This window comes from Fulmarus glacialis, unplaced genomic scaffold (genome assembly GCF_000690835.1).
Source record: "Fulmarus glacialis isolate BGI_N327 unplaced genomic scaffold, ASM69083v1 scaffold4909, whole genome shotgun sequence".
Lineage (NCBI taxonomy): Eukaryota > Metazoa > Chordata > Aves > Procellariiformes > Procellariidae > Fulmarus > Fulmarus glacialis.
Genome location: NW_009233744.1, coordinates 30,563 through 44,463, shown reverse-complemented (window position 1 = coordinate 44,463; position 13,901 = coordinate 30,563). Strand labels below are relative to the sequence as shown.

The 13,901-nt window shown below is 38.9% G+C and overlaps 1 protein-coding gene across 4 annotated transcripts in view; it reads left to right on the top strand.

Moving 5' to 3' along the window:
- NCOA6 (nuclear receptor coactivator 6) overlaps nucleotides 1–10,864 on the top strand; it is a 24,271-nt gene extending 13,407 nt beyond the window's left edge. For 3 of the 4 annotated variants that reach the window (XM_009585408.1, XM_009585406.1, XM_009585405.1), the window contains 9 exons: nucleotides 5,844–5,986; nucleotides 6,293–6,420; nucleotides 7,314–7,448; nucleotides 7,851–7,914; nucleotides 8,080–8,146; nucleotides 8,599–8,759; nucleotides 8,960–9,126; nucleotides 10,021–10,119; nucleotides 10,278–10,864. In XM_009585408.1, coding sequence (XP_009583703.1) covers nucleotides 5,844–5,986; nucleotides 6,293–6,420; nucleotides 7,314–7,448; nucleotides 7,851–7,914; nucleotides 8,080–8,146; nucleotides 8,599–8,759; nucleotides 8,960–9,126; nucleotides 10,021–10,119; nucleotides 10,278–10,414 — 1,101 coding nt within the window. In that variant the 3' untranslated portion in view covers nucleotides 10,415–10,864. The remainder of the gene's footprint in view (nucleotides 1–5,843; nucleotides 5,987–6,292; nucleotides 6,421–7,313; nucleotides 7,449–7,850; nucleotides 7,915–8,079; nucleotides 8,147–8,598; nucleotides 8,760–8,959; nucleotides 9,127–10,020; nucleotides 10,120–10,277) is intronic. The other variant, XM_009585407.1, reaches the window with a different exon arrangement.
- Nucleotides 10,865–13,901: the final 3,037 nt, after the last annotated feature.

Genomic DNA, 13,901 nt, shown 5'->3' with positions numbered 1-13,901 from the left:
AATGGGGAGGACTGGAATGAAATAGAACTGAGTTCTTACCAGTAAGTCACAAAACGAGACTGTGCTCTGCAGAAGTTTGCTGAGGACTATGTGATTGGTGTTGGTTTAAATACGTATCGTATTATGATGGTGGAATAGCATTCAACTGCATTTTTCTATCTGTTATTCATGAACCTCATGTCCTGTTCTTCTAGACACTAATTTTCAAATTTAATACCAGGTGCAGTTTTAGCTTTTAATGCCACTGCCTTTTGTTTGTAGGGTTAATGAAAATTTCTTCACTCTTCGCATTTTTGTTTCCTTTGCAAGCTTGTCATAGGGCTGTGGAATGTCTGAAACTCTGCTTCCTAGTGCTGCTGCATCAAGTTTAGTAGGCACAGCCTTTTCTTCTCAGGAATTTGCTAAGCTAGATACAGTGACCAGAAAGATTCTGCAGACCTAGGCAAACACATCTGTTCTTGTTTCTGGTTTAAGATGGATGGTCATTTCAACCCAGGTCATTGTTTATATGTTAACTGAAATAAAATCCAGACATAGCTATTGAGTCAAAGGAGAATTTACTCTGAGCTTTATTTGCCGTAGCAGTCTGTATAGTCTGAGACAATCGTCTCCCGTATGAAGTATTCATGATATTTGGTTTGACGATGAGGCCTTCTGATCGATATTTAAGTATTAGATTGGCTTATATTTAATATTTCAGTCATAACAAAAGACCTCTAGTTTAAGCATTCAGTGCCATGGGCTCATCTTTTAGTGCTGTCATGTCTGTGGTTATTGAGGAGCTTTGATTTCTGACACCAAGTGAATTGGTCATCAAGGAGCGCTCTCAGTAGCATGCCAAGGGTTGTGAAAATTATGTAGAAGACTGAACAACTAGAGAAGGCAGAAGAAGAAAGGAAATTTCTTTATGAACAATGATTGGAGTGAAAACGGCTCCTAAGCAGGTGGTAGGGTGAGTGAGTGAGTGAGTCATGTTTTAATGGTGGTGGGAAGCATGTTTTTAAAGCCAGTCTGACATCGGCTCTGGATCAGCATGAATCTCTAGTGCTGACTGCCAAAACACTTTGTTCAGGTTCTAGGTGGATTAGAAATTAGAAATGTTGTCATTTATGTCTCTTAATTTCGTAAAATGCTTAAATAATATTGTCTGTTGGATATGTTTAACTTCCTTATCATCAGAGCCCTTGCAGCTGTTCACAATGGGAGTAATCTGGTTATTAATTACTCATTTAAGAGTCTGTCATCTCCTTGACTACACTATCAAAAGTCTTTTAAACTTGGTGATAGGTGATTCACAGTGTCTTCTCTCTTTAGAAAAGAATCTTGGTATTGCACTGAAGAATCTCTTTCAACAAAAGGACCAGATGTGATATCAATACTGTGTGGCTATTTATTTTTATCCCATATGACACAAATGGCAGTCTGCCCTTTTTTTATCACAAGGCTCAGTTGATTCTGCAGTGTTTTTGGTTTTTTTTGTCCGGTTGGGGTTTTTTTACTATTATGTTTTTTTCAGTCAGAAGAATATATTGACTGATACGGCATTGTATTCCACAATCTCCTGGTCTTTTGAATTGCCAAAGAATTAGAACTGACTTTTTTTTTCCTTAGCTGAAGTTTGTGCCTGAATAGTTACCAAACATGAACTAGAGTCAATGTTAGTGGCACTTTTTGAAGAGTTAAGAGAAGTTTCATATACCATATTTGGATTGGCTCAAGAAACCTGCTGATCTTAAAATTTTGAAAGATTAAACTGATCTAATACTTAGCTTTCCCTTTAGCAATTAGATAACTAATGTGCTAATACCAATCATTCTCTTGTATTTCTAGTGTCAAAACCTTCAAGTTCTGTCTACAAATTTATTGCAGTCTAAAATAGTATGAACTTCCAATTTATTGTTGGCACAGAAATCTTCAGCAAACAAAATATAGGAAAAAAAGTAAAACTGAGTTAATATTAAAATAAAGCAAGGCATACTGGCGTGACTGGGAATATGGAAATCTGTATCTGAACTTATTTGAAGCTCTGCAGAGTTTCCATTTTGTCACACAAAGCAGCATAAGGGTGAACTTTAAACCTAGTTTGCAACAAAGTAGACAAGACTATGCTTACTGGCTTAACATGTAAGTACAGTAGTATAAATGCTTTTTAGAGTTTTCCTTTAGACTAAAAGTGTTTCTCCTGTTCCTTGTTACTACCCATCACTTCCTTGTTGCAGTCTCCTTTTCCTTGCTGTTAGCTTCTGCGTATTGTACACTCTTGCTACTGGGAGCTTCTGAAAAACTCTCGCTAGCCTTATCTACTGAGTGCCGTTCCTTGCCTGAGACTCGGTTGTGGTTTAACCCCAGCCAGCAACTAAGCATCACACAGCTGCTCGCTCACTCCTCCCCAGGTGGGATGGGGGAGAGAATCAGAAGAGTAAAAATAAGGAAACTTGCGCGTTGAGATAAAGACAGTTTAATAGGTAAAGCAAAAGCTGCGCATGCAAGCAAAGCAAAGCAAGGAATTCATTCACTCCTTCCCATCGGCAGGCAGGTGTTCAGCCATCTCCAGGAAAGCAGGGCTCCATCATGTGTAACGGTTACTTGGGAAGACAAATGCCATCACTCCAAACGTCCCCCCCTTCCTTCCTTCTTCCCCCAGCTTTATACGCTGAGCATGACGTCATATGGTATGGAATATCCCTTTGGTCAGTTGGGGTCAGCTGTCCCAGCCATGTCCCCTCCCAACTTCCTGTGCACCCCCAGCCTACTCGCTGGTGGGGTGGGGTGAGGAGCAGGAAAGGCCTTGACTCTGTGTAAGCACTGCTCAGCAGTGATGAAAACATCCCTGTGTTATCAACACTGTTTTCAGCACAAATCCAAAACATAGCCCCGTATTAGCTACTATGAAGAAAATAACTCTATCCCAGCCAAAACCAGCACACTCAGCAATCTGGAGGTAGGCCTCGTAGCTAAGTTTATCTTAACTATTTAAGATAAATAGTTTTAGAGCTATTCTCTAAACACTAAGAATAGCTTTGATTTAGTGGATATTAAGTGGAAACTTCTGTCATGCAAGCCTAAATATCTTTTGGGCAAGACTTCAGCAAATTAGGGCTTGGTGTCATGATCAGGTCACTGTAGAGTTGTAGAGTAAATTCACGTTCAGTGGGCTGTAATAACTGTCCATGAATATGCTTGTAGATGCAGAAAATCTCATCCTGCAGTGAAAAAATATGTAGTTGCATTTGCTTATATATGTTGAAGATGAAGGGTATACAAATGGTCGGTAACCATGGCTTAACTCTGGAGTTAAATGAGGAGCTAAATGAGTTTAATGGAGTTAAAGCTTCAGAGGGAGGGTTTTTTTTGTCTTTTGGGTTTATCGGGTATTTTTGGGTTTTGTTTTTTTAAGCCCTCTTTTTAGTGGGAGTCAGCTGGAAAGAGCATTCCCTAGAAATTGGAATTTCATTAAATTGTTATAATCTTAATCCATATCCTGCAAACAATGTAAAAATCTAAAGCTGAAAGCGTCTTTAGATCTGTTCTATAGAAAGACATCTGAAATTATTATGAAGCAAATTAACTGCTTTCAAAGAGAAGTAAGGCAGTAAGTTCAGAATTGCATACTTCTGCGTGCATCTTTTTGAAAATGTCACAATTTTGCTTAATATTAGACATTAGCCATCGGTATTCTGAAATTAAGCTGGCAGAGAGCAAACCTGTTGTAAGAAGGAAAGCTGTTTGCCTATGCGTGTACCTAAATGAGAAGGGGTAATGCAAAAAAAGATACCAGAACTAATTCATTCTATGCTTATGTGCACAGTAGATGCTGCATGTTCTTTTCTTTGCTTTTCTGCAACATTTGTAAATTAATGTGAACGGACCTTCGTGTTGAAGTAGATACAAAAGCTTAAATCTGGCAAAAAATCCTAATGAAATCTTTCTTCTTCCTTCCCAAAACACAAGGATTTAAGTTTTCAGAAGTAATTTTATGTAACCAACTTGAGACACTTAAAAGGGGCCTGATTTTCAGGAAGTGATGAACCACTCAGAAGTGGTCTTAGTTTGACTTGATGAAAAATGGGTGCAGCATCCATATGGGTAAGTCCTAAATCACTTGCTGTTTAATAGAATGTTAAATAGAATTGTAAAAAAAAAAATCAGGGAGTGCTTTTTGCAGTGTTCATCCTAGATTCCTTCCAAACAGCGGTGAGATGCTTGGTTTCTGTGGGAGGCAGACTATCTTTTCAATCTCAGAAATGCTTTTCCAACTGTTGAGGAGACACATGCTGTTAAAGAATCCACCTCCTATGAAAAACAGTAAGCACAGGCTCAGTATATGTTGATTGTGGAGAAAAGGAAGATATAATAGCTGATTTAAAACATAGTTTCAGCCTCATGTGTTTTAGATATTATCTTTGTAGGGGAGGTTGTGAAGGTAATATGGTTATTGAAGATTAAAATAAAAATCATAGTATGTCAGGCTGCACTTGATTTTAAACTATGCTTTAATGGATGATAAACTAGTATCTTCAAGTTTAGTAGTTTTACATTTGCACCTAGCTGGGGATTGTTTGAGTTTGACCTCTTGCATAGCTGTAATGTGATATTCCAAGCAAAGCATTTCCTGTCGTATTCAGTGCATACATGCAAAAGTAGACCATGGAATACTTACTTTTTAATGCACTAAATATCGTGTCCTCTGGAAACAGTTGGATAATTTAGATGGATATTTAACGAGTCAGTGAAGGACAACACCAAATTGCAGTGCCCATGAAGTGTATGGGACTTGTGGATTACTGGGACCTTTGCTTAAAAATAGTTTAGACTGAGGGAAACAGAGTTGTTCATTCATAAAGGTGCTAATCAATGACTTACAGAATGGATGCATGGGTTACTGAGTCACAATATGTAGCCTCTGCGGGCTAATTCAGTTTATCTTTGTATGTACTTGCTTATAGCCTTAGGTCATAAGAACTCTGCGTGTGCCTTAAACAAACATGATCACTTAATATCTGCATTACTATACCATGCTCCTGGCCATGATACAGGTTTTTTTGTTTGATTTTAGTGATCAAGGGGAAAAACGTCCATTAGAACAAATGTGAGAAGTTGCTCTAATTTGGGCATCATCTGGCTCTGGCACTTCATAGTGTACAGAATAAACTTAGTTGTTACCCAGAGTTTGGTGCTGTTCTAGAAATGCTCTTACTCATCTTTTTGTCCTTCAGGCACACCTCATCATTCTCCAAAGGTCAGAAAGCTACTTCACTTTTTTCCATCCAGCCATTCAGTTTGGTGTGTTTCCATCTCCACCCAGATTTTCAAAGCTGAATATTTAAACAAGATGTTGGTGGTTTGGCTTGCTTAATTTTTTTTTCTCCCTTCCTCCTAAAGAAAACCAGTTGGGAAGCTACAGTCAAGTCTGACAGACCTTTTAAGACTGTAATTAAAATGTCAAAATAATGAGTGTTTTTTATGGCTGTTAATTCTCAAGTTAGAACTGTCTTTTCTTCCTGCTCTTCTTTACTCTAGTTCTAATAAATTACAGGTTTTTCAGATGGTACTTCTGACATTTTAATTGCAACATGATGGTTTGGGAAGTGAAAAACAATTATTATATGGTTATTCAAATTATGTGCAGTTTTAATGGTTATTTCTAGTAAAGTTGATATGAAGTACTGCCCTGGGAGCCTCAAGAGTGATACAGGTGGGACGGTCATTATGGGGGAGAACTAACACTTTCATTTCTTGTAGGCCTGAGGATACGCTTCTTTCTGTAGGTAAAGCCTTTTAGTTAGGTTCCCATCCTGTACTCCCTTTTGTTGTTATTGATCTTACCTTTTTCCACATTTCAGGTCAGCCAGAACAATATTACCATGATGTCATCCCCATCTCCTGTCCAACAAGCTCAAACACCCCAATCAATGCCGCCGCCACCACAGCCGCAGCCATCTCCTCAGCCAGGCCAGCCAACTTCTCAGCCAAATTCAAATGTCAGGTGAGCTAGACTGCAACTTTTGAGGATCTTTGTCAGTGCCGTAAAGGTGAGGTTTGCAGAAGCATTCAATATGTCTTACTCTGTTTCCACTGAAGTGAATGAATTTTAACATGAACTTCAGTGAGAGCACAGGTGGGATTGAAAACCCCCATTTTAAATAAAGCAGCTGTGTACGAAATCTTCACCGAGTCTCCTGGCAGAGCTACAGAGTGCCATAGAGATGCTTACTAAAAGCATATCTGCTCACAGGCTGATCATGCTTCCTTGTCAGATTCTGGCAGGTTTGATTTTATGCTTGTTTTTCAGCTCTGGCCCAGCTCCATCACCCAGCAGCTTTCTCCCCAGTCCGTCTCCACAACCATCCCAGAGCCCAGCAGCTGCACGAACACCTCAGAACTTCAGCGTCCCATCCCCAGGTCCTTTAAACACTCCAGGTAAATGATCGGAGAACTATATTGCACACCGTGAGTTGCGGTATGTTTTGGTAATAGTTCCCAGGAAACCTGTTATTGTTTGGCACGATGCAAACTTTGAAGAGCTCTACAAAGCAGCTAGCATTGCAAGTAATGAACATGTCACATGCACCACGTAACACAACATCATGGATATCTCAAATCAGAATCAACTGAAACCTCTTTTCTCATCACTCAACTATGTAATGGGTTTTTCTAACTTCCCCAATCTTTTGAAAAAAGAATGATACTTAACTTAGTGGAGCAAGTTTATAGAGGCATAATGATTCCTTGGTTCCATGCAGGAAGGAACCCTTAGCAACAGCATGCAATTGTAAAGGATTTACCACTTAATCACAGGTGGCAGGCTGCTTTGCTCCAAAACACCTTCCTAGGTGTACTCTGACACTTGTGCTCTTCTCTCTCCCAGATGTTATAAGCGGTTTCTGATACTGTGAATGGAAGTAACATACTGGCTCCTTCTCATACCAGTGTTGTGTGCTCTGCAGTTTGGAAAGCACCGTCTTAAGGAAAACTGCAGCAAATTCAGTGTGTTGATTTAATGTTTAATGCACCAGAGTGAAGGCAAAATGAGGAACTAGAAAATGGGTATATGAAACTTTGGACCTTTTCAGAAAAAAATTGTATCAAGTGGGAATTGCCGTTCTGTCCACAGAACACGTTATTTCTACACAAAAATTAGAGGGTTGGACAAGCACGTAAACTGTGGAGGGCATGCAGTTGTGGATTTGGATATTTGATGTGAGCTACACTTCGAGAATGCCACATTTCAGGTCTAGATTCTGAAATGTGAGAATGCTGTTCTGCAGTATCTTTTATCATCCCTATGACATGCAGTCTTTACTTCTTGCCAGGAAATCCAAATTCTGTCATGAGTCCAGCCAGTTCTAGCCAGTCAGAGGAGCAACAGTATCTGGAGAAACTCAAACAGCTATCAAAATACATTGAGCCACTCCGGAGGATGATCAATAAAATAGATAAAAATGAAGGTGAGATTCCCTGTATTTAGTCATGCATTTCTCGCTGTCAACTTCATCTTCTGATGAAAGAAGCAGCACCTTTTCCTTTTGTGATGGTTTCTATTCCAGGGATTAAAAATGACAGTGAAAGTTAGTTGCTCTTTCTTGCCTATGACTGTAAAGATTTTACTGTGAAGGCTGGGTAAAATCCTCCTCATTAAATTCCCATCAGTTTTCCTTTACTTCTGATGTTTTTGAGACACATAGAGCTTATGCAATGGATATACTTACGATTAGATGAAAGATCTTTGATCCTCACTACTTTCTTCAGTGTTGGCTCATGTTTTCACTTTTAACAGTATACTGTATTTCTGTCTGCAAGTATGGAAGCTATTCTTGTAGTCAGTGTTTGTGTTTCTCATGTTATTTCAGATAGGAAGAAGGACCTGAGTAAAATGAAGAGTCTCTTAGATATCCTGACTGACCCTTCAAAACGGTAACTTTTTCCTTTTGGCTGGACATCAGGTTCACCAGCTTTCCAGAAGTTTGTTTTTTAGCATTCAGCCATGTTGGCATTGAAGCTGTCTGTGGGGCTCAGATAGCAGAAACACTTTGGCCAAGGTGACCATTTTGTGGTGATGAAATTTCTCCTTCTCTGCAGGTGCCCTCTAAAGACACTGCAGAAATGCGAAATTGCTCTGGAGAAGCTGAAAAACGATATGGCTGTGGTACGTAATGCTTTGCTCTAGTAAGAGATAAGCAATTCGTTCCGAAAGGTCTTATGATTTGGCAAGATAATTTTTTGCATTTCTTGTTGCTCATGCTGTTAAGACTTCAAGTGAGGTTGGACAAAATAAGAAAACAGGAAAAAAATAGGCGAGCATTTACTTCATGTAAGTCACCTATATGTATCTTTTAACTGAACTTTCAAATTCTTGTGCTTTGTGCAAAGACTTGAGTAATTCTATGAACTTTTGCAGCTGATTTCAGCAGAGACTTCCTAAATGAAAGCTGCGGACGGCTTTTTTTTTTTTTTTTCTTAATGTTACTGTATGCAGTTTTGAGAATCCTTTGTGTTTCATGCATTGGAAGTTTACTGCTATAAAATTTTGCAGAATCAATAGTAGAGATTTCTTTTTTGGTGATGATTGAAAGAAAAGGGGCTTCTCTTGTGTTCTAGCCTACTCCACCGCCTCCCCCAGTGCCCCCCACCAAACAGCAGTACTTGTGTCAGCCACTTTTGGATGCTGTTTTGGCCAACATCCGTTCACCAGTCTTCAACCATTCCCTTTACCGTACATTTATGCCAGCTATGACTGCAATTCATGGACCACCAATCACGTATGTATCATTGACCTGGTGTCTGTCTTAAATGTTCATTATTTAAGGATATAATATTTATTTGTAGAAACTATTAAACAAATAGGTTTATGGATGGGTGTGAGTTACATCTTTCCTTTTTACACCTGTAAAATATTTGACAAATGAGGTGTTGGCATAACATTTTCACCTAGTCTTTTCGTGGACTGTATTTTACATAGGACCCCAGTTCCTTCCCCTCGAAAACGGAAGTATGAAGAGGATGAAAGACAGACCATACCAAATGTCTTACAAGGGGAAGTTGCAAGATTAAATCCTAAATTCCTGGTGAACCTGGACCCTTCCCACTGCAGTAATAATGGCACAGTTCATCTCATATGCAAGCTAGGTAAGCAAGAAGAAACTAAAGGCTGAATTCAGAAATAAGTGCTGAGCTTGACTGTAGAAAGTTAAAGAGTTTATTGCTAACAGTCTTGAATCTTGCCAACCTGTAACTTCTGCACAAAGTCTGTACTTACCAGATCCATAGCACTGCTTAATCATGACATTCTACACAGTCTGCTTCAGGGTACACCTGGAGATTTCATTCACACTGATTGATCCTTTCTTTGCACTGAAGTTGCAATGAGTAATCTCATTTAATGTCTAGAAAATTACTTGTTGCTAGCAACAATCTTGATTCCTGATTTGACCTGTACTGATATGTGAGAATTGTTCTGCCTCCAACAACTAGGACAGAGCTGGAGAAATGTTGAGTTAATTTTTGGGAGGGTCTATTTCAATTTGTACTAATGATCACTGACAATGGTGTATGTTCAAAAAAGAAATTCAGATTGCATCTCTTTTTTTCGTCTCAGCTGAATAATCATAAAGCGTTAATAGTCTATTAACTTGTTTTGCTCTTGGATTCCAACGCGGAGAATAGATTCTTTCCTCCTCGCCTTTGTTTGTGAAATCTGAATTGTTTTTGTCATGAATATTAGTACATAAGGCACTTAATTTTAAAAAATGAGGTGTCTAACTTAGTGAAGTTCAGCTGATGGTGAGATTGGTCAGGTGCAGAAATGTATAAGAGATGGAGCTGTGTTTGCCAGGATTTTCTTCCAAGAATTTAAGTGTTGTTAAAGTGAGCAATGAGATTGCCTTCCAATAAAAATGGAGATGTACAGCCTGGTTCCTCCTTGGGGTTCAGAGGCTAGAAACCAAGCTGAATTGTGCACAAAACCCCCCTCCGTCCAGCAAGGAATCCTTTGTTCTGATGGGAAATGTGTTTGTATTCTAGATGACAAGAATCTTCCAAATGTCCCACCACTACAGCTCAGCGTTCCAGCGGACTATCCAGATCAGAGCCCTCTGTGGATAAAAAATCCTAGACAGTATGGTATGAGGATGCTAGCATGACATTTGTTGGGCATGTGTATGTGGTAATAGTGGGGAAATGTGAACATTTAATATTAGTCTTTTTTGAAAATTATTTTGTTAGATTTTATTTATTTTATTTTTATTATAACTCCGTTTATCTGTTATCTTTTTTTCCAGCAGCCAATCCCTTTTTGCAGTCGGTGTATCGGTATATGACTTCAAAACTATTGCAACTTCCAGACAAGCATTCAGTCACAGCACTCTTAAACACCTGGGCACAAAGTATTCGTCAGGCCTGCCTCTCTGCTGCATAACATCTCACTTTCTAAATTGTGAAGCAAGAAAGAAGGTCTCGACAGCTGGCCTCTTCCACATGCCACTGGAAAATCACAGGCATTTTGGGGAGGGTACTTCAGAAGAAAGAAGCCTTATGTTGTTTTGTTTCTAGGTATCAGGTTCAGTAGAGAACCTGATGTTAGACTTTGCTTTCATGCTTTTTATCTTCTGCCTCTATGGACTTTTGCCAGCATTTTCAAATATACAAAACGTGTATATATGGTTCTTGAGACTGTATTAGGATGAGTTTTTATTGTCTTCTTAGAGAAGAAATTATTTGTGGACTTCCATCAGGGAGTCTGGTATAAGAGGGAGCAGGGAGAGAACGTCCTAATTTGCTTCAAAGTTTGCTCAGTGCCAGTATTCCCTTCACACTGTATGTGTTGTGACCTGATACTGCCCCAGAAATAAATTAGCTGCAACTAGAATGTGCTTGCAAATTTCTCAGTGGTTGCAGGAATCGTTTTGCCCGTTAGCTTTGCCCAGAGACGGGATAAATTACAGCTTTTTAAGGCATCTCTCAAATCTGTGAGATAAATCTGGATAATTATACTTGGGGGTGGGGAACCAATAGAGCAAAAAAATGTATTTTATAGTTTATTTTAAAAACGACTTTGTATAAATGGTTTTTGGTTAGCATGGACCACATGTTTCTTACTCCAAAACAGTGAGGTGATGAGAAAGGAGAGATATTAACGTGCACACTGACTTCCTCTATAAAATCAGTAAATGTGTACATAAAGGTGGGGGGAAAAAACGCAACGGTATAAAGCCCTAGTTACACAAATCAATCCAGCAGGCTTGTAGCTACATTTTTTTCTTTTATTAAGGGTCTCTGAGGCGTCTGGCTTCCTTTGGGAGTTGATGCAGTTCAGTGAAAATGCTTCTATGCTACATCAGTTTCTTCAAAAAGAAAAGGAAAAAACCAACATAGCTCAGGAGTAGAACTGACAACTAATATTTCGTGCCTTGAGCAATGATGGGCACTGAAGTCAGTCATCAGCTGCCTTATTGTTGGGCACTTCTAATGAAAACATTTCCCATGAGTAACTCTAATTTCATGCATAGTGTGATTGTTTTATTTTCCCCATGCTTATAAGTTGCTCACTCTTAATTTTCTGGTGCAGAAGTTCAAATTTCAGATGTTCCCATTATATCCTGCTCCATCTCCCCGTGTTGTGCAGCAAACCTTAAAGAGTAGCTGGGCTCTTTTACAGTAGTGTCAAGAAATTGCTATGACCTTTGTAAATCTGTGTGGTGTCATCAGTTTTAGGATGTTTTTAAATGTGGGTACTTAGTAAGCACTGACTGAGGCAGCAGAATGCTATCAGTATTTTGTACATGAACTAATGCATTATCTGTTTGTTTCTATTGTAATAAATTTATTATTATTCCTGTGTTGGATGCTAACATTATACTGCTCTTCCCATGTTGATCCTTAGAAACCAGTTCTGTTGTGTTCATTGGATGATGGTCACTTTGTTCTATGGTAAGTGAAAACTCATACTCTTTGAAGGTCAAGGGAGGAAGTCATAAATGGCTCTCCATCCCATGCAACAGTATCTTTAGTGTCCTCATAGCGAATTGGAAGACCTGGGCAAGAGATTAGTAATGGTATCTACAAATGAAAGATGGTAGGTTTTTAACCGGTACTGTTACGTGGCTGACTCTTGCCTTAGGGCAAAAGAACCAGCGGCACCAATACAGTTTGTAGTACATAATTAAGTCATAACCCAAGAAATGAGGATAGAAACAGGTGGGATTTTTAGAGATACTGCTAGGGTCTAACACTGAGACATGTATAGCGTTTATTTCTTAACAATTTAGTTAAAACATATCTGGAAATAGATGCAAAACATGCATGACCCTCAGGTTTACAGTAACTTTCCTAGTGCAGTTTTCGGAGCTGTCACTGCAGTACCTTTCAGTTTTCCTGCAACCAAGACGTAATGAGATGTTAGACTAAGAGGGTGGGGACATACAGCAACTTCTCAGTTGGGAAATAAATCATGAAAACTGGAAGTGGGTCAGGTACCCACAACATGTCAAATTAATAGCTGTGTATCAATATAGCTGCCTTCCTTTTCTGTTGATGGGCAAACTGTCATAAACTGCTTATAGATCTTGCTAAAAAAAAAAAATACAAGCTTACTCCCAAATCCTTGGAAAGATGCACCAAAGTGGGAGTAAGTTAGTATTAGTCTAGGTACTTTACCAGCTGTTGGGGCATTAAAAGTGAATTCAGAAAATGCCCCTGTTATACAAAATTCAGGGCTTCATGTCTTTCAGAAATGCACAAATCTGTTACAAAATCAGAAATCTGCAAGTTTGATACTTTCCTTTCTTGATGGCATACAAAATTAATTCATAATCAGCTTTTACTTGAAATGAAGTGTCAATAGCAGCTGAAGAATCTATCATGAAACTTCGATGTAAATGTTCTAAATAAGGAAACGAGAATGAAGAGTAAGAGTGTTGAATTAAAGCGCAGTTCAATGAAGATGGCTTCTTTGAATAGCCTGAGTTCCTCCTCTGTCTCTTAACAAAGCTGTTCACTAGTGTTTGTTTCTGTGGTGGCAAAACTGCCTTTTTTTAATAACAGGCACTGGTGTGGCAATCAGACTGCAGAGAGGAATACAGCAAAACAATGTTACTGTGATTACTTGAAACCATTTCTTTTTCAATTAGGAAAGATACTGGGTTAGGATTACTGCCCTACTGGTGAGCTCAGTGATTGTGTGATGGACTGTCCTGTCTGGCTGATGAGACTTTAAACTTCAGTAAGAACTTTTTTCCCCCAAAGTTTTAGTATTTTGAATGAATTGCTGTTTTTTTTCACAGAACAAGGATATTGTGTGATTGGCTGTTCTTCTGTTTTTTTCCAAACTCATTATCTGAGGAATAGCTTTTCTGTGTTAAAGTCTGGCTTTGTATTTTTGCTATATGAGCTACCCTGACATTGTCTAGCATGGCCAGGCAGCAGGTGCATCAGTAACTGCCGAACCTAGCACAACACATCCTGCCTTTTGGCTCCCCAGGGCTGCTCGTTCCTGCTAGGCTCTCGAGACTGGATGCTTAAGGGCAGAATGTGGGGAAAATATTCTTGCAGGCACCCCTTTTGGGAATTATTGTGCTAATGAATACATCTTCCTGTTTTGAAGCACCATGCCTTTGTTTTCTGGACTCATCCTTTTCCCAGTACACTACTGAAAATATTTATGCCTTACATTAATGTACTATAGTTATCTTACAGGATATGATGATGCTTAAATTTAGGAAAGTATATTTTTCTCCATCTTCCAAAACTATTGACTCCCACTAGAATGTAACGTTAAAACTGCTCTGACCTGGTCCATTCTGCGCAAAGGAAAAGGGATTTTCACTTGTAGATCATTTTTTATGGGCCAAATTTGACCATAAAAGGCATGTACTAGAGAGCCAATACAGCTAATACTGACAATGTGA